The sequence below is a fragment of the Ictalurus punctatus genome, chromosome 5, assembly GCF_001660625.3.
Source record: "Ictalurus punctatus breed USDA103 chromosome 5, Coco_2.0, whole genome shotgun sequence".
Taxonomy (NCBI): domain Eukaryota; kingdom Metazoa; phylum Chordata; class Actinopteri; order Siluriformes; family Ictaluridae; genus Ictalurus; species Ictalurus punctatus.
Genome location: NC_030420.2, coordinates 8,615,145 through 8,634,851, shown reverse-complemented (window position 1 = coordinate 8,634,851; position 19,707 = coordinate 8,615,145). Strand labels below are relative to the sequence as shown.

At 40.0% G+C, this 19,707-nt stretch overlaps 2 protein-coding genes and 1 long non-coding RNA gene across 5 annotated transcripts in view; 2 read left to right on the top strand and 1 right to left on the bottom strand.

Annotated features, from left to right (window-relative positions):
• Positions 1-7,662, top strand: part of LOC108265865 (serine/threonine-protein kinase WNK2) — a 61,572-nt gene extending 53,910 nt beyond the window's left edge. For both annotated transcript variants that reach the window (XM_017468653.3, XM_053680171.1), the window contains 2 exons: positions 1,096-1,403; positions 4,461-7,662. In XM_017468653.3, coding sequence (XP_017324142.2) covers positions 1,096-1,403; positions 4,461-4,820 — 668 coding nt within the window. In that variant the 3' untranslated portion in view covers positions 4,821-7,662. The remainder of the gene's footprint in view (positions 1-1,095; positions 1,404-4,460) is intronic.
• A 1,275-nt stretch (positions 7,663-8,937) lies between these two features.
• Positions 8,938-19,707, top strand: part of brpf1 (bromodomain and PHD finger containing, 1) — a 32,729-nt gene continuing 21,959 nt past the window's right edge. Inside the window, exons 1-2 of one of the 2 annotated variants that reach the window (XM_017468669.3) lie at positions 8,938-9,985; positions 17,637-18,388. In XM_017468669.3, coding sequence (XP_017324158.1) covers positions 17,667-18,388 — 722 coding nt within the window. In that variant the 5' untranslated portion in view covers positions 8,938-9,985; positions 17,637-17,666. Of the gene's footprint in view, positions 9,986-10,119; positions 10,251-17,636; positions 18,389-19,707 lie in introns of those variants that run through there. The other variant, XM_017468671.3, reaches the window with a different exon arrangement.
• LOC124628180 (uncharacterized) lies at positions 9,770-10,186 on the bottom strand. Its single transcript, XR_006982533.2, has 2 exons — positions 10,102-10,186; positions 9,770-10,013 (listed from the first exon to the last, which is right to left on the bottom strand). It is a non-coding gene; the product is annotated as an uncharacterized LOC124628180 (long non-coding RNA).

Sequence of the window (19,707 nt, the reverse complement as noted above, 5' to 3'; positions counted from 1 at the left end):
ATAGTAAAGCAGAAAAATGCAGAAAGTAAACACACATTGTTTCCAGTATTGCGTTTACCAGTGTTCTGTATAAAAATTAATCAATAAATTTTATGTAAAAAAAAAAAAAAAAAAAAACAACAAAAAAAACTTTAAGTAAAAAATTAAAAAAAATTTTTTTTAAAAGGACATTGGTTAATTAATTTTTCTGTTTTCCATTTTCTGTTATCCATTTTACATTCCAGTTTGAAATAATTTTGGGCCCATCCTTTTCACCAATAATTCACATGCTCCCAAGCATACAGCCTAAATAAATTTCCCCTCACCGCCTTCTGATCCTGTATTTATTAACTGATTGGTTGCTGCCTGTGGCTGTCCACCAGTTTGTCCAGTGAGCAAAGGTGTGCAGCGTCTCCCTCCTTGCCCCTAACCCTGTGTCTGTATTGTTCTGCCTCTTTATAGGGTCTACTCTGAAACGACTATGTCTAGGCAAAGAGCGCTGTAGTAGTAACTATCCCATTTACTCTTACTCTGTAGCTCCTCCTTCCTTTCGTTTGTTATCCCTTTTATCTTCTTTTTTTTGTTGTTGTCTCTTGGCATGATCACAAGAGTGAGCGTTGTCCATATCTTTTGTTTGCAGAAGAGTGTAAAAATGCAACAATGAAGTGTGTTGTCACTTCATTGATTTAACTTCCCCCCCCTCCCTAGTGCATGGCAATGGATGGTGTCACTTCCAATGAAGTGCTGCTTCTGTTATTTTTGTCTGCATGTTTGATTATAGGTTGTGAATCAGCAGTTATATGGGGGAGTTTAATCTTTTGGCTGCTTGTTGTCTGGGGGAAAAACTAAATAGCTAGGTAAAGTGACAATAACAGGCATGTGTGCACTAGTAGAAAGATGGACAGATTCACATCAATAAGCAGCCAACCGATTACTCATAAGTCATATCCTTTTCTTTGTGTTTTCTTCATATTTAAGGTGTCCTGTTTCTCTCTCTCTCTCTCTCTCTCTCTCTCTCTCTCTCTCTCTCTCTCTCTCTCTCTCTCTCTCTCTCTCTCTCTCTCTCTCTCTCTCTCTCTCTCTCTCTCTCTCTCTCTCTCTCTCTCTCTTTTATAGGGTCATCGCATTGCAGTGGCACAACTTCAGCAAGCTCAGCATCCAATCAACCATCAGCCCTCTCTCCTGTGGCCATGCCTGTACCTGATCCTCAGCCGTTTACAACACTAGCTCAGGCTCAGACTAACAACAGCAATAACAAAAAGCGAACATTCACTGAAGACTTGCACAAGCTGGTTGATGATTGGGCAAAAGAGACGCTCGCTGCTGGCCCTCAGTCCCGCCCTTCCCTTAACCAAATCAAGCAGCTGCAACGGCATCAGGACTTGAAGGGCATGCCTACGCATATGAGTGGAGCCACAGTTCAGGTACATCCTGCAATTTTTCCCCTGAATGGTGGTCCTTTTGATGGTCCAAAATCAGTATTCTTTTCAGATTTAGATATTTTTATTATCAAACAGTAAAATCTTACCATAAATAGATACAAGAAAAAGGAAAAAAAAAAAAAAGAGCTAATGTGTTTTTTATAAAAAAAAAAAAATTATAAAAAAAAAAAAGCTGCAGTGTTAATTGGGAAAGTTTATTATATTCTGCATTACTCGTACTGTAGCAGTTGCATTGAGGGATTTTTAAAAAATACATGTTAGTTTTAATTTACCACTGCTATGCACATGACAGATTTTCAATAATTACAAAAGTATGACACAATTTTGGTCCTTACTCTTAAAAGAAATGAAAAGCTGTGAGATGATTTATGCACAAAGGGCACTTAACTTCGCAAAAGAGGGCGTTATAGTTGTCATCTTGTGTTTGACTTGCAATTGCGAAGAAGTTGGGACAGTATGTAGAATGCTAATAAAAATAAAGAGGAGTGATTTGTAAAGATATTTTGTATTTAAACAAACAAAAAAAAACTACATAAAGACAAGGTCTTTGTTTTACATAATCAACTGCATAGTTTTTTTGAAAATAAATGTTTATTCTGAAATTGATGCATGCAATATGTTCCAAAAAAGTTGGGATAGGGGCAGTTTAGGACTAATCTCGATGTGACAAGTTGAAATAAGAAGGTGATGTGAAACAGGTGAGGCAATCGTCTAATCATAGTATATAAGGAGCCTCCAAAAAAGGCCTAGTCCCTCAGGAGCAAGGATGGGTCGAGGCTCACCAATCTGCCAACAGATGCATCAGTGAATAATCCAACACTTTAGGGAATGTTGTAATCAAAGACAAATCGGTAGGATTTTGGGCATTTCACCTTCTACAGTGCACAATATAATTAAAAGATTCAAGGAATCTGGTCAAATCTCGGTGCGTATTGGGCAAGGCCGAAACCACTTCTGAATGCGTGTGATCCGTCATGAGTCTGTAATGGATATCCTGACATGGGCTCGGGAATGCTTTGGTAAATCTTTCAGTCAACACCATTCGCCGCTACATCCACAGATGTAAGTCAAGGCTTTACCGTGCAAAGCAGAAGCCGTACATCAACACTGTCCAGAAGCGGCGTCTACTTCTCTGGGCTCGGTCTCATCTGAGATGGACAGTAGCACAGTGGAACCGTGTTTTGTGGTCCGACGAGGCAACATTTCAAATAGTTTTTTGACTAAACAGCCGTCGTGTTCCCTGGGCCAAAAAGGAAAAGAACCATCAAAGCTGTTATCAGCATCAGGTCCAAAAGCCAGCGTCATGGTATGGGGGTTTGTCAGTGCCCATGGCATGGGTAACTTGCACATCTGTGAGGGCACCATTAATGCAGAAAGATATGTACACATTTTAGAGCAACAAATTCTGCCATCCAGAGCAGGACAACGCCAAACCACATTCTGGACGGATTACAAGCGCATGGTTGTGTAAGCAGAGAGTGCGGGTGCTAACATGGCCTGCCTGCAGTCCTGACTTGTCTCCCATTGTGTGGTGCATTTATGAAGTGCGAAATAAGGCAACGAAGGACCCGTACAGTTGTGCAGCTGAAGAAATGCAGAATGGATGAATGGGGGAAAATTCCACTTGCTGAACTTAACCAACTGGTATCTTCATTGCCCAAACGCTTAAGTGTTATTAAAGCACATATTTACACTTCTTTACACTTGTTTACACTTATTACACAGTCGTAAACAGTCGACTGTCCTAACTTTTTTTTTTGGAGTGTGTTGCAGTGATCATATTTTAAATGTGTATATTTACAACAAAAAATATAATTTAATTCACAAAGTAAAACATCAAATAATGTGTTAATAATGTGTTTTCATTGTAGTACAGGGTGAATTGAATTTTCAAATGACTTTTTTTTTTTTTTTTTTTTTTTTGCATTTGCAATAATGTCCCAACTTTTTTTGGAATTGGGTTTGTATGTATTCAAGAGAACAGGTTTTTCAAAGATCCTTATTCAGGTGTGCATACATTAAATAAATGGCACAAGTATTATACTGTATGTCTAAGTGTGACATTAACGCATGACTCTTTATTATACCAGAAATTTCAATCATGAATGTCAGCCCTATACCTCACTTTAAGTAGGTCTAGGTTTGAGAAGTCATAGTTTCTACTCTAAAAACCTGAGTCTTGATAAGAAATTGCTTACTTGCTTCTTACTTTGGTGTATAATCGCTGACCATTTTAAAACACTAAACGTCACGTGTTTTAACGGGCTTGATGCTTTTGCCATGATTAAAGTTTCTCATCGCTCAAATTCATAGGAAATTAGTGGTCACCTTATCTCTATCGGTACACTATATTGCCAAAGGTTTGTGAACACCTGACCATCACACCCATATGTAGGTCTTCCCCAAATTGTAGGTCTCCCACAAAGTTGGAAGCACACAGTTGTATAGAATGTCTTTTGAATACTGTAGCTTTACAATTTCTTTTCACTGGACTTGAGGGGCCTGAACGTATTCTGGCATGACAATGCCCCTGCGCACAAAGTGAGCGCCATAACGACATGGTTTTCCAAGTTTGTCATTGAAGAATTTGAGTGGCCTGCATCGAGCCCTCATCCCCACTGAACATCTTTAGGATGAATGCTGACTGCACCCCAGACCTCTATGTCCATTATCTGTGCCTGACCTCCCTAATGCTGTTGTGGCTGAATGGGCAAATTCCCACAGCCACAAATCTACTGGATAGCCTTCCCAGAAGAGTGGGTTATTATAACAGCAAAAGGGAGACTAAATCTGGAGTAGGATGTTAACAGTACATATGAATATGATGGTCAAGTGCTCACATCCTTTTGGCCATGTAGTATATAATGTTAATGGTAGAACTATTTCAGAATATCACCGTGTATGCTTTCCTAATTTATATGTGCCAAAAAGATATCTGTATCTTTTGACTTTTTTTTTTCTCTCTTATATTATATAAGCCTTATATTAACTGTACCTTTCTTTCTCTCCCTCTCATCTTTCTCATTTCTGTGCATTCAGATGAGGGCTTCTGTGCCCCCAAATTTGCTGCCATTCCAGCTGCCTCTCCCGTGCCCTCTCTCAGCTGCTCCAGGTCCCAGCGTGCCCCCTACCCTCAGTAAAACCCCCTCACCCATTCTCCGTCCATCATATATGCTCCCCACTGGCCCTTTTGGAGGGGCGATGCCAGCTTCTGGGTACCAAACCCAGTGGCCTCAGGTCCCCTGTCCAGTTGGCACAATGGGGCCAGTGAACATGATTGGTGCATCGGGTATTGGTGCACCCCTCCCTCCTTTGGTTAACCCTGCAGTGCAAACCTTTCCCATGGCATTGAATGGCTCGCAAAACCCCACATGCAGAGGCAGTGCCAGAACTGTATAACTATACCATCGTTACCATAACTGGTGTTCCTCTGTAATGCAAAGCTTTCTACTATGCTATATGAGTTAGAACTATGCCGATCATTCAGTGACTCCCTGGTTATATCTGTAACTTCCTTCTTAGCTGGTTTTGTTGGCTGGTAAATGATCAGTGTCTGTCATAGACATGCTATGGTGTGCAGGTTCCCCAGGCCTCACTCTGAAACTGCAGTACCCATAGTCCTGTTGCATTGGTCCAGTGTTATTGATGTCAGCAACAGTCTGAATTTGACAGCAGACACATCAGTACATAGCCTCAGAGCTTGTAAATAGTGTGTATGTTTGTGTGTGTGTGTGTGCTTGAACAAGTGCAAGTAAGTCTGCATTTGTCTGGCCTTTATGAATTCTACAGCCATAGTGAGTCATAATTTTATGGTCTCTGTCAGTCTTTTTCACAACATCTCAGCAATCACCGTTTGCTAAGGTTAAGATGGACAGAAACACATTTACCAATGGCTGCAAGAGTGTACATGCACAAAAATGACACACACTTCAAAGAACAAATCAGAAATAAAATGAAATTTGATTACGTGCCTATTTGTAATAGGAAATAATCCGTACTTGAAATGACAAATCTATGACTGGTAGTTACAGTTCTACTTTTTAACTGTCGGCTGATGAAATTGTTTGCACGCATACACTGAGTGCTGTGTCAGACCACACTGAAGACACAGAAAAAGAAAAAGCATCAAGGGGAATGTAGTGCCTTGAGAGTTTAACAATTTCCCCATGAAAATCTGCAAGTTAGCCTTCAATCAAGATGGTGCATCCTTTTGAGTCAGTAGAAAACTGTTTATTGTAATAACTATTTTTGTTTCAACCTTTTTTCATTTTTTTTTGTTTTGTTTACAATTTAAGGCTTTTCAGACAAAGTACCACACAAGACTCATAGTCGCCAAAAAATGTCTGAAAAGCTCTTTTGGTGTTAGTCCTCTCATTACAAGCACAGTAGAAGTATTCACAGATCTTTATTCCACAACTGTGACCTCAAACACTGGCCACTTGCATGTCTTTGATATCTTAATATTGGACAAGCCTCTGTTACTGCAAAATTTCATTTGATGCAGTGCTTGAGAATGTTGTCCATAGGAGGGCAAGTAAACTTTTTGCATGGTCACTGTAAAGTTTACAAAAATTCAGTCCAGGTTTAGCTTTGTTTGTAAAGCGGGGGGGTTGCGGGGTTGAAAAGCTGCGTTCACAGAGGAACACGCTACTCAAAGTAGCAGTGAATATGTAAGATGGGACGGGGAGTCTGGCTTCACGTACTTAAGTGCAATTTAACTCTAAATCCCAAGAAAAGGAAGGGGCTGAGGATAGCCTTGTCATGAGCCTTATACACTAACCAGGTGAAAGAGGAGGACCTGTGGTGACTTTAGCATGCCACAGAACTCTGTAGCGAGCCATACACTAATTCGAGTGAGTTTTGTTAAGTTATTTTCATTTTTCCCCATTGTGAGTTCTTTTAATGGTGTATGAATTGTATGTATTGTATATTTTGAGGTAGGAGGGTGGTGCAATATTTAGTTTACACTTGTTAATATAATTTTTTAGCTTTTTTTTTTTCCTCTTTTTTTTAAAAATGCTGCTAGAATGACACAGGTGGTCCAGTATATGGAAAAACTAAGGAGAGCAGCATTGACTATACCAACCACCCAAGGTACAAAATTCAGCCCCAATCAAAATCTACCAAAAATAAAACTATATTCTCTGCTGCTGGATGAGAGTGATATATTATTGAGTATTAGACATTAAATTACTCATTAAGGTGTTTGTCTGGGTTTTCTTGTTTAGCTAATGTTAATTTTCAATAAGGGGTTCACATTTTTGAGAGATTTGGCCAAGCATACTGGTGACTTTCCTGTTCTTGCACTTCCCTCTTCCTTAATCTGATTTGCTTTTCGGACCAGCATAATTGGCTTTGGCCCTGCACACGTCCTAGATGGAGTCACCTTTTCTTTTCTTTTTTTCTACACTGCATTTAAACAGCAATACACTTAGTCAAAATCCAGCAAACTACCCAAAGGTATAAAATCCAACCCTACTCCAAGCCTGCAATCTTGATACTGTGATGCCACTTTATCGTTATGCTGGGGTATGAGGAATTAAACCACACAAGTGCATCCATTTGTGACACTCAGTAGTCAGAATTTTCTTGGTTTTTTTTCAAGTATTTTAAATTAGAATATCGAATTGTGATAGGGATGGCCTAGACTCTTTGCTACACTGGAACTTTTGCACTTGCCCTCTTTTGTAATTTCAAGTTCGTCACTTGGACCAGCATGTTTAGGCTCTAAACTACACCCTTCAAAATCGAGCCACATTTTTTACCCTGCATTCGAAGAGGTTGTGAGCCATGGTTCTGTCAAGCTGTGAATTATACAGGATGCTTGTAATTAATGTATGTACAGTTATTTTGCTTTGTATTATTCTTTTTTTTTTTTTCCCCCTAACATGTTATTCTTCCATCAATTCTGTGTGAATTGGATTTTTTTTTTTTTATGTCGGCTGTTATGCAGAATATTCTGCTGTGGATGAAATACTTTTTATAGAACGAGATTTCTGTCCTCTGTTACTTGTATTTTTGATCCAGTTGCCATGTCTGTACAAGTATTTAGCAGATGTGGAACTGGATTATTTGTTGTTACCATTTTCTACATGAAAGCCATGTTTCATTGCTTCTGCTTCGAATTGTCCATGCAGTTCATTACTTTCTTTAACCCAGCCTAAAAAAAGCTGCACTCTGATCACAAAGACTGTATATGTTTAATGAAAGAAATAAATAAACATTATTTTGTGCTTGATAATAGCATTTCTTACGCGTGTGCTAAGTCTTACCTTAGTAATTTTAGTGTAGCCCTGCATAATGCTAGATTGGTTGAACTGTAGTCAACACAATTGGCATCTCTAAATCAGTGGTTCTCAAACTTTTTCAGCAGGAAGCCCCCCTTGAGTAGGGTGCATCCCTTTGTGACCCCCTAGAGTCTTCACATTTTTGCAGTTAAAATTTTTTTTTTATTTTATTTTTTTTTTTTTTTATTTATTAACAACACTAGGCTCTTCTGTATGAACTTTCTCAGATAAGAGACTGTCCTCTATCTAAAAATTCTGTTTTACATAGTCTTAGGTTTTATCAGTGTGTGGTTAACAGTACTGTACACTATTATATCAACAGCTGTCTCTGTTTGGTGTGTCTTAGTGTGCTGTTTAATTGATTTCATGTGTTAATCATTATCTCATTTTTATGTACATCATAGTGTACAGGTTCACAATCCTGACTTGCATACAGGTTAAATTTATTTTTTAAAAATGTTGTAGGATTTCTATGTGGCCTTCCTGGTACCGTCTGGCAGACCCCCAGTGGGCCACAGCACCCAGTTTGAGAACCACTGCTCTAAATTTTAAGGGTGCGAATGGATGTGTACGATTGTGCCCCAAGTCCCCTGGGATAGGCTCCTGGCTCCCCTTGACTCTGTGTAGGATAAGCCATACAGAAGATGGATGGATGAATTTCACCAAGTACCAGGATATTTTACCCTCCTGGCAGAGGCAACAAGTATTTGGGCTAGGACTTGGCCATAGATGGAGTTTTCAATAGCATAAAGACCAAACCTGCATCTGAACGAATATATATATAAAACCTGTGGTCTGAATGGAAAAGGGAAGTTCTAAAGAAACCTAAGAATATAAAGAAGAGATTTAGATGAAGGCAATCCACCTACAAGTGCTTGACAACCCATGGGAAGAGCCTATTCTTTCTAGGAACGCTTCACCAAATATTATTGCAGCTGCTGATACTTTTGCAACCAGCATTCTGCAGAAAAAAAAGTACTACTTAAGAAAACTTAAATAAAATTACCCAAATAAACAAAGTTTCTGAATGTTTTTTTTTATTAATTTATTAATATTTAGATTCTCATTTTCATGAAAGGTCCCAATAATTCTGAAGTTGACTGTATATTTTTGATGAGCCTTCAAGCAGCAACACCAGCACATTTAAAATATTAAGTAGGTTTACTGACCAAGATTACTTAATATACATTTTTACAAAAGATGAGAATATATTGATGGTTTGGTTTAGCAGTTTTTTGGGGTTTTATTTATTTATTTTTACAAAAACTACTAAATGTACAGACTTAAGTGAACAGTATTACATAACTATATACAGAACACATACTTAATACAATAGACTAATGAAGCACAATTAATTTTGCTGCTGAATGGAGTCCTTAAGCATGTAACACATTGTGGTGGTAAGTGTGGATGATGTAGGCATGTGTATAAAAGTAATGTTAATAGACGGTGTAACTCGATTGCATACTTTAAAAGCGGTGATATTTTCCCATCTTAATACAATGTTAAACATGCATTACTCTTTATTTGACCCATTAGTATAAAATGATAATGTGCATTGACAGCTGTAGATCCATTTATCAAATGTTATCACAATGCCAAAATAAGCTTTAAAGCTATATCAATTTGACTTAATTCTTTTGTGCATTATATTATACTGTATTTTGGTGGCTTGTATTATATAAACCACGCCCCCTTGCGGCCCGGCTCGAAATGTCCTGGTGTTAAATATGTAACGCAAGGCATCTGTACAATCTACTGATCCGCGTTGGCAGATTCGTTTGCCATGTTCATAAATAAAAGGAACTAGGCAGGCACGACGAAATTGTTTTATTTTAACCATATCCATTTTATTGCGAAATACATGAACCGATCTCCACCCAAATTTACGTTACAGCGTTTCATCCTTTATAAATATTATCTTTCTATACTAAAAAAAAACAGCGAATTGAATATCATTAGAGAGAGTTTTCTCGCTAATTCGCCAGAGGCCATCGTGCTGTAATGGCGAATGTGTCAACACGCGCTCATGGCTCCTATACCCCCTTTTGTTCGTCATAGCCAGTTCCTGTATTATTCTCTTTACAGTTAAATCAAACGCGTTGTTTTATTTTACTTTATCCTTTTTATTATTTAAATAACAGTTATTTCAGCCACCCTTGACCAGATTCATAGATGTACACGGAAGCGACCTGAATGTGAATTTCTTTGTGATTATCCTTGATCGGAAGTGGCGACTGGAGCTCGCGCTGCGCTCGGTGACAAGCGCCTGGAGTAGTGAGTGTTGTTCCGTTCATACCTGCATCTGTTGGGAGAATTATTCTGTTAAAGAGCAAATATTTAATGTAACCATTATGCATGCGCAGTTTAACCTCGGTGTATGTGGGACGCACGGGCATCAACTGCAAATGGTAGATTTTGCCGCGAAGGAAAGCAGTTAGCCTGACTGTTAGCCACTCTATATAGTAATGCGGGTTGACGCAGCAAAAGCATGTTTGGAGTTGCAGTCTGTTTCCAGGACAATATTGTGGGAAAATTCCAGGTTAGGATAGTAAAGCATTTCACTCACTCACTCACTCACGCACGCGTGCACGTAGGCACGCGCGCGCTAATTCAAGCAGCAGCCGAGGGGAAAGATTATTACGAGATGTCGCTCTGCTGCTTTGTAGTCACTTGTAGTTACAGTATACTGTTAGATTAATTACTATGTTGATGGTTACCATTCTGTTTAAGCACGAACTGTTTTCGTTTTTATGCTAGAAGTGTACACAAGCTGAAAAAATTAACCGAGTGATTTTCAAAACTTGGCTTACTGTTTGTTTACATGGAGCTCGTGGCACGCCAGACAGATCACCTGTTTAACTTCATTCAACTGAAGGAATAGTGTCAGGGCTAGGGTCCCACTAAAACCGCCTCGGAAATCCTTTCCGAACATTTGAACCCTATAAGAGGCCTCTTTTCACCCCCGTGATATCTTTTGTATTTATATCTGAATTGTTTTTGACGTTTCGAAATGTCTGTTGGAGTAACGTTAGTCGAGTACGTTTAGCTTTCTTCCCTGAATGGTATCCCATGGTTGCTTCAGTCTGAGGTAAAAATGTATAAGGGATTATTTCTAGAAAATAATTTCAGTCAAGTTAATTTGTTCATCCGTGTTTTATTACTTCCCTAGTAGCTTGCTAGACACTTCAGTATTCGTTGTTGAACCAGAGAGGACAAAGGAAATTTTCCTTAGTTAGGAAGACTTTGGTTTTAAGATTGGATCATTTATTTAAAACTCACTGATCATTACATATTTGTTTTGGTAATGCATATTGCTGGATCTCATTAAAACCTTTTTATGCCTTTTTTGTTTCCTTAAAATGTCACTTTCACCCCTCTGGATCCAGTCCCTTGAATTGTTTATGATTGACAACAAACAATAATTGACTCCACTAGCACACTTGTACATAGGGATTTGTCGGTCCTGATATTGGTATCAGACGTATATAGTGGTTATTTGCTAATAGTTGTAAAAACTATTAAACTGTTTTTTTTTTTTAAATAAATAAATAAATAAAAGACGCTCAAATACCACGTGATACACTGTAGAGCTGCAACAACTAATTGATAAAATCGATTATGAAAATCGTTGTCAACGAATCTAATTATCGATTAGTTGGTCTGCGTGCAGCACCAGGGAGATTTACTCGCTACGTTACTTCTGTTCCGAAAACACACTTCGGAGAGTGAATACTAAAGTTGTGTCTCAAATGAAGTACTGTACACTTACACTATGCACAGCGTACCGTCTAGTGTGTGGATTTTAGAAAGGTAATATCATCTCAAATATAACACTAGCGGGTTTTTTTTACTAACTGGAAGTATAAGCCGCTTCCATACGCACATAATGCGACACCGCTAGTTTTAGCCTAATACCCAGAGTTGCCGATACTGACTTTCTTCACTTTACTGTTCCTGTCAGCGTTATATTTTATTCCCAATATGACCTCAGTCTCCAAAAGACGGAGGGGAAATCGTCACGTGACTGAGGGAGAAAGTGTGCGACCTCTAAGTCTTCTAAGGCAGGGGAGCATTTTATATTAAACACCGCCGAGAAGATCAAACTTTACAAAGCGGTGTTTGTGTAGCACGAGCATGACAGTGATGTGGTCGCGAGTTGCTTAAAAGGTTTAGTTTAATTTCAGTTTATTGTCATTATATGCTGTATTTGCACGCTTGCAGTGTAACTTGTCGCTTATTGTAATGGAATTGATGTGTTAGTAACGAGGCCGCGGTGATGGAGTGTAGCGCGAGTAAGATCTGTAATGTCTAATTAAAATATTATGATCAACAGTAAACACAAGTAAAATAATATTCCTAAAGACAGCGAGTAACAGAAACCACAAGTTGCAGTGAAAGTGAGTTTTTATGATTAATTTAGGACTGTAGTTTAATTCTGTGCTTTTTGTGCATCCATAAAATTAATGCATAAATACTTTTTTTTATATATATATATATATATATATATATATATATATATATAAAAAATATAGTGTGTGTGTGTATAATCTTATTTAGTTTATATTATATAAGTACTTATGCATTTTTTATGGATTCACATAAAGCACCGAATTAAACGACAGTCTTAAATTAATAATATATATTCCTGTGTGTGTGTATTGGGTTCTTTTCTGTTTTGGACAAACCGTTGTGTTAAGTTTTATTCTGAAGTTTATTTGTAACACTCAGTTTGTGGATTTTATTTTAAATAACCAAAAAAAAAGGTACTGAATGTTTGCCCCGCCCCATCCGATTAATCCAAATAATAATCGGCCAACTAATCGATTATGAACATAACCTTTATTTGCAGACCTACTACACTGTATGGCTGAAAGTATGTGGAAACCTGACCATGACACTTGGGTGCAAACAGACCAAATGTGGGACAAGTAGTAAGATTTTGTGGGACAATGCGGGACATATTTCTGACACCCAAAGGCCAACCATTTTGATATCTATCTAAATAAGAAGCATGTACACTCAGCCCATTTATATTTTTATCTTTTGTATCAAACAATGCAACAAAGAGAAACATTACTCCATAAAAAAAATTAAGTGAAGAGGGGCAAAAAAAGGATTTCTATGGCTTGACGTCACATGTGCCCAGTTTGAGTGAAAGCTGATGACAGGCTGCAATGCTTTCTTCACAGCCATTGCATGAATGTCAATGACCTCTCTTTGACAAAGGGGATATAGAACATGTACCGTTTCTCTGAAGGCGAGAGGTTTTGCAGCCGTTATTTCCTGGTTCACAGAAAAGACTGGGTATGCGGCCAATTTTAGATATGTGTCATCTGAGTATGTTGTCCTTACTCTTCAGACTGTCGTGGAAATTAGACAACATTCGCAGACTCGTCCTCTGGAGGTAGTAAAAAAAAAAAGAAAAAGGTTTATTACAGAAAGATGGTTAATACAGAATAGAATAAAGCAGGATAGAATAATGAGAGCGCTCTAAAATGCTTGTGCTGAACCACTACTATATATATATATATGAAACGCAGAGCATAACACACTTCTGTGTACCGATAAGATGCGGTTTGAGGCAGTTCAAACAGACTTTGTTTTAGGGTCTTAGAAGATGTGCAGACGAACCTTGAACAGAAGAACATGTTTGTGTCTCTGTAAGCAGATAAACATTCTGTACTGATCTCAGTGACATGACATGGCCTTCTTAGGCGTTACCCTCAGATGAACATGAACAGAACAAGAACAAAATTATTACAAAGTAAAAATGAGTAATTTCCTTCACAGGACATACAGGTTCAAGATGTTGACGCTCAAACTTATCATTCCACATACTCAGTTTGAGGATTGGTTTCTGACGATAGATCTAAAAGAAGCCGCATATTCCATTGTCCAGTCACAGGAAGTTCCTGAGGTTCAGGTTTGGACGCAACACGTATCAATATCGGTTCTTCCTTTCGCTAGCTGTATCCCCTCGCAACTTCATGAATTGCATGGGTGCTGCGCTGACTCGTTTGCGACTCCAGAGCATCCGTGTGCTAAACTGCCTGGACGACTGGTTAATTCTAGCACGGTCCAGGAACTTGGCAGTTCAACATCAAGATGTTGTTCTCGACCCACGTGAGGAACTTGGGGCTCAGGTTGTTATCTAAGGGTTGTACTGGATTCAAATATGAGGGCGTGTCTATTCCTAACAGGCCTAGGGCAATCCTATCAGCATTGAGCAAGATAAACTTAGGTCTGGGCATCTCCTCCAGTCTCTACGGAGACTGTTGGAGCTTATGGCAGCAGCAGCCAACGTCATACCATTGAGATCATTGCGCATGAGACCGTTCAGTGGTGGCTGAAAGTAGGGGGTTTTGTCCTCAGACAAAACCCCTGAGAGTAATCAGTGTCATGCGGTGATGCCTACATGCTCTGAGAACTTGGAGGTGTCCCTGGTTTCTAGCCCTCATCTAGTGTGGCATATAAATCACCTAGAAATGAGGGTCATACTCCTTGCACTGAAATTCTTTTCCTCAGCTGAGAGCTCACCATGTGTTAGTTATGTTAGAAAATACAGTGGTGGTCTCATATATCAACCACCAGGGAGGATTACGTTTGCACCCCTTGTTCAGGCAGGCTCAACTACTTCTTCTCTGACACAGGGGAAGTTTTTTTAGTGAGTGCAATGTACATTCTGGAATAACGGGAATGTGGGGGAAGACATCCTGTTGAGGCAGGGGCTGAGGCTTGGGGATTGGAGGCTCCATCCACAAGTGGGTGAGTCCATATGGCGGAGGTTCGGCCAAGCAGAAGTGGACGTGTCCGCCTCCGAGGAGAAAAGACGCTGCCTGCTGTGGTTCGCCCTCACTCCTCCCGCACCAAAGAAAAAAAAGGCCAGGGCTGGTCGCCATGGTACATACGTGGCTGAGGCCATGTCTGTACACCTTTCTCCTGATTACTCTGCTCCCACAGGCTGTAGCGAGAGTTCACCAAGATCGTGCTACATCTGCTGCTAGTAACACTGGACTGGCCAGATTGAATTTGGTTCTCGGCGATATCATCTCTAATGGACGGCACTCCCTGGGGGATTCCTGTTCGCAGGGATCTATTGTCTCAAGCCAGAGGGTTTAAATTATTACCCTCGGCCGGAACTATGGAAATTGTGAGTCTGGCCCCTGAGGGGCATCAGCTCATAGATTTCGGTCTCTCAACCGAGGTTGATAGACGCTAAACTGCGCAATGGCTACAGTCCTGGAGTTCTTACAGGAACGTTTCTCAGCAAGGTTGCCTCCATTTTGGCCAGCCACGCCCCTATTGATGGAGCCTCTGTGGCAGGCCATACCCTCAGTATGACAGAGTGGGTATACTCATTCCCAGCATAACGCTGAGTTCCCTATGAAAGCATGTAACCCTGATAATTGAGAAAGGGAACGAGACATTGGGTAGCTTTGTCATATTGGGGTATGCCTGTAAATTGCATCTGCTCTTCAGACAAAAAGAAGCCGATGACGTAGTTTACAGGTGGTGTTTTATAGTCACGCAACGCCCGAAATGCCACATCACCTGACCACGGCAGGTCTATAAATAGGCCTGATTTTACACAGACTTCAGATACCGGTCATGCGAGAGGGCGCTTCCCACAACGTGAAGCTCTCGGGGAACAGGGTTACATGCGCAACCCAGACGTTTCCGTCTATTTCAGTTTATAACTTACTGAAATATTATTATTGAAACACGAGGAAAAAAATGACTAAAACCTTAGTGTAACACTTTCCCAGATTCGGGTAGGGAAGGAGGAAGCTTGGAACAACTCAAAAGGAGCTATATTGTTAATCTTCAGCAGTTTAATTCTCACCTTGGCTCACTGCAACACAGAATATTAATTAGTATAATTCCTCGCCTTTGTTCAGTCCTTACCACTCTCCTTCTACGGCTCTGCCCTCCATTCACAAACCGGTGCTCGAGCACGCCCACGCTTCCACAGTTAGTCTGTTAAATTTGAGTTAACTCTTTATTCCCAATCAAAACATCATCTCAAGATGCGGGACAATGGAATAAAATTCTGTGAATTACAACAAAAAGCGGGATGTATGGTCACACTACATGATATCCAGATGTGCTTGTTAAGCATTCTATTCCAAGGGCATGGCATTAATATGCATCCACTTTTCTGGGAAGGCTTTACACTAGATTTTTGAATGTGGCAGTGGGATTTGTGCTCATTCAGTCACTAGAGCATTAACGAGGTCAGGCACTGATGTCCGGGGAGGAGACCGGGTACATATGGTGTCCTACTTTATCCCAAAAGGTGTTCAAGGTCGGGGTTCTGTGCAGGCCACTTCAGTGCTTCCAACCCAGCATCTTTATGGTCCTTGCTTTGTACACAAGGGCATAGTCATGCCGGAACAGGTTTGGGCCCCTTAGTTCCAGTGAAAGGAAATTATAATGCTACAGCATACGAAGGCATTCTTGACAGTCATCTGCCTCCAACTTTGTGGCAAAAGTTTAGGGAAGGCCCACATATTATATACAGCCCACACATATCCAATACTGTGCAAAAGTTTTAGGCACATGCAAAGAAATGCTGTAGAGCAAAGATGCCTTCAAAATAATGAAATTGAATGTTTCTACTTTTTAACAAAATACAGTTAAGAGCAGTAAACAGTAGTAAACGAAATGAAAGTCAGTATTTGGTGTGATATAAAAATAGTAGTCTCCGGTATAATTTGTGCAGTTTTATGCGGAAATTAGCTGGTAAGTTTTATTGAGCATCTTCGTTGTGTTTGTTTTTGTCTGAAAAATGGTCTCTTATGTAACATGCTGCTTTCTTTACTGACATACAAACATTTTTCTGTAACATTTAATTTTGTGCTACAAAAGTAATGTTTGGGAATCTATAATGTTTTTTGTACTGACTTGATGATAATGTAGAAGTCATAAAAAAATTCTATAACAAACTTTGCACTAAAAAAAAAAAAAAAGTTTGCCTAAAACTCTTGCACAGTACTGTACATACTTTTGGCCCTATAGTGTGTGTGGAGTAAGCCTAGAGTATGTTGTCATGCTAATGAACAGACGACACAAAGTGACACATCTGGATGTATTTCACAATTAATGATGGCAATAAAAGCAAAGCAGACTGCAAGTTGTGCTTTGTGAAAATATCACGGCATGTCTACAGCATCTTGCTGTAATACATATAACCTGATAAAATATCTTATGCCATTCAAGCAGTGTCTTTAATATGGAGCGTGAAGGTGCACATCTGAGCACACACAGCAGTATCAGTGAGGGAAAGATATTTCTGAAGCATGGAGCAGTGAAGTGAGCATAGGTGCCAAAGTGTTTTGTGTAAGAGCACTTCAATGTTGCAAGCACTGAGACACATACATCGCTTGCATGTCAAGGTGCCTTGCACACATTTTTAATGATCCACCTTCGCTGTGATACTGCTCTGTTCGGTCAATTTTTCCACCCTTGTTCTCTCTATTAAACATAGAGTTTAAATGGCATAACATCTTAAACGTAAAACTCATCATGTGGAGTTAATTGCTAGCGGCACATGGCAGCAAAGGAAGTAAGCATGGCTAAACTTTCATGACACCTCCTGATTGATTAGTACTTATTGATTAAGTCGGTTACTCATTTTGATATCAGTACTGACGAGTACCACAAACACGTACATGGTCTGCAAAAAAAAAATGGCATTGATGCATCCCTACTTATAACGGTTAGTTATTGATATAAATTATTATTTTTTATTTAATGAGAAGAAGACCGGAACGAGATTAGTATTGTCTCCCACCTTTTCTCTCTCTCTTCTTTCATCTGTAAACAGGACTGTTATGTAGCGGTCAGTTTTTAGTTATCGATGATGGTTTCATTTTAATGAGAATCAGCCTCGAACAAAACATTCTTCCTTTTATTCATCTTTTAGATGTAAGCTGAAATAACGTGCGCCAACAGCATGGGGCTGGACTTTGATGTGAAAACATTCTGCCACAACTTGCGTGCCACCAAGCCACCGTACGAATGCCCGGTTGAGACCTGCCGTAAGGTCTATAAGAGCTACAGTGGTATCGAGTACCACCTGTACCACTATGACCACGACAACCCACCTTCTGCTCAAGGAACGCCACAGAAGAAGCGCAAAGGTCGCCCAGCTCGTTCCTCTCTACCCACCTCTGGAGATGGCTCTGAACTTGGTAACGCCCACACTATGCCTGGGCATGGTGGAATGCCGGGTAGCCCAGCAGATAACTCTGACCACTCACGTTCCCCTGGGAGAGATACGATGACCTACGCTCAGGCTCAGCGCATGGTGGAGCTGGAGATCCACGGCAAAGTGCACCGACTCAGCATCTTTGAGGACCTCGATGTGGTGTCTGAGGAGGACAGTGAGGCTGATGATGGAGTAGGCGGGTCCACAACATGCAATGGTGAGAATGGTGTCAGTGAAGGTGGGACCAATGGAAAGGACAGACCCGACACCCCTGCTGCAGCCAATGGGGGTAAAGGAGCGGGGGCAACACCCAAAGCGGGTAAGCACAAGAGTAAAGAAAAGAAGAAGGATGGCATGCATCATCATGGAAATCCACCAGGGCCAGCTGTCAAGTTGCCTGAGGCTGTGTTTCGAGAGCTGGATCAAGATAGGCCTGATGCACCACCAAGACCGACATCTTATTACAGGTAAACTTGTGCAATTTGTTTCCACTGTCACAAAGATGATGCTGTTTCAGAGAGCCAGTTAACATCTTTAATAAACATGTGCTTGTATTGATTCAAGAGCTAAATGTATCAAATTGTCCAGATATAAGAAAATAATGGATAAAGCAGAGTTAATGAAAGCAGTAGGCCTGTGTTTCTGTAGACTTCTGAATTCCAAGTCCTCTGGCCTCTATCATGGCCATGTAACTGTGCTTGACACACAAAGTTGGCTGATATCAGTGCTAGCCCTCGGCCTCAACATTTTGTAGATGTTTTATGATCAGGAAAAGCTGGCTGGTTGGTGAGAATTGTCAAATTGACAAAATTGGGGAGAAAGTTGGGGGGGAAATGCGCATAAAGAAATGGTGAACTCATTGCTTCATCTTAACAGAAATTATACTAATTACGCTATGTTGTGAGAGGGAAGACTATAAAGTTACTTTCATGCCCTACTTTCAACCTAAAAGTCATTCTTTCAGCAAAACATTGAGCAGCTTAGTAGTATAGAACATAGTCCCTCACAGCTCCAGGGTTGCCGTCTCCAGGTTACTACCTGTGTAGAATTTTGCATGTTCTCCCTTCATCAATGTTATTTTGCTCCAGGTTCCTGCCACCTCCCAAAATGCAGGTAGGTGAATTGGCTACATTAAATTCGCCCTTACGTGTGAAAAAGTGTGTCAGTGTCTGTGTGCATGGGGCCCTGTGCAGTGTCATCCCATTCATGGCTCCTGCCTAGAGCACAATGTTCCTGGGATAGGCTCCGGATCCACTGCGATGAATGAATGATATCTGCATTCAGCATTTCCACTGAGGTTGAAATTTGATAGTGAAATAGACAAGGCATGTTTTTATGTTGGCAAGCAAGTCGGCGATGTCAGCATCAGGACAGAGAAAGGAGTGTCATTGCAGATCAGGTCTGATGTGGTGTGGATGACTGGATTCCTGCTGCTTCCCATCGCTCACACATTTGGTAATCTAACGATTAACAGTGATGTTAAAATCCTTGTCAATCTTTTGTCTTATTTTCCACACGGGGAGCAAAAGCAATCTAGCTTCAACTGTTTAGGAGCACTGGTTTATACTTTGATTTCTATTGATTAAGTTTTTGCCAGAAGCTGCTTCAGAAGTTCTGATGTAAGCACTTGTATATTCTTATACAGTCCTGTGAAAAAGTATTTTCCTCCATCCTGATTTCTTCTGTTTTTGTGTATTTGTCATGCAAAAAAATTTCAGGAATTAAAACAAAATCTAAGATAAAACAAAGGCAGTCTGAGTAAACACAAAATACAGTTTTTAAATGA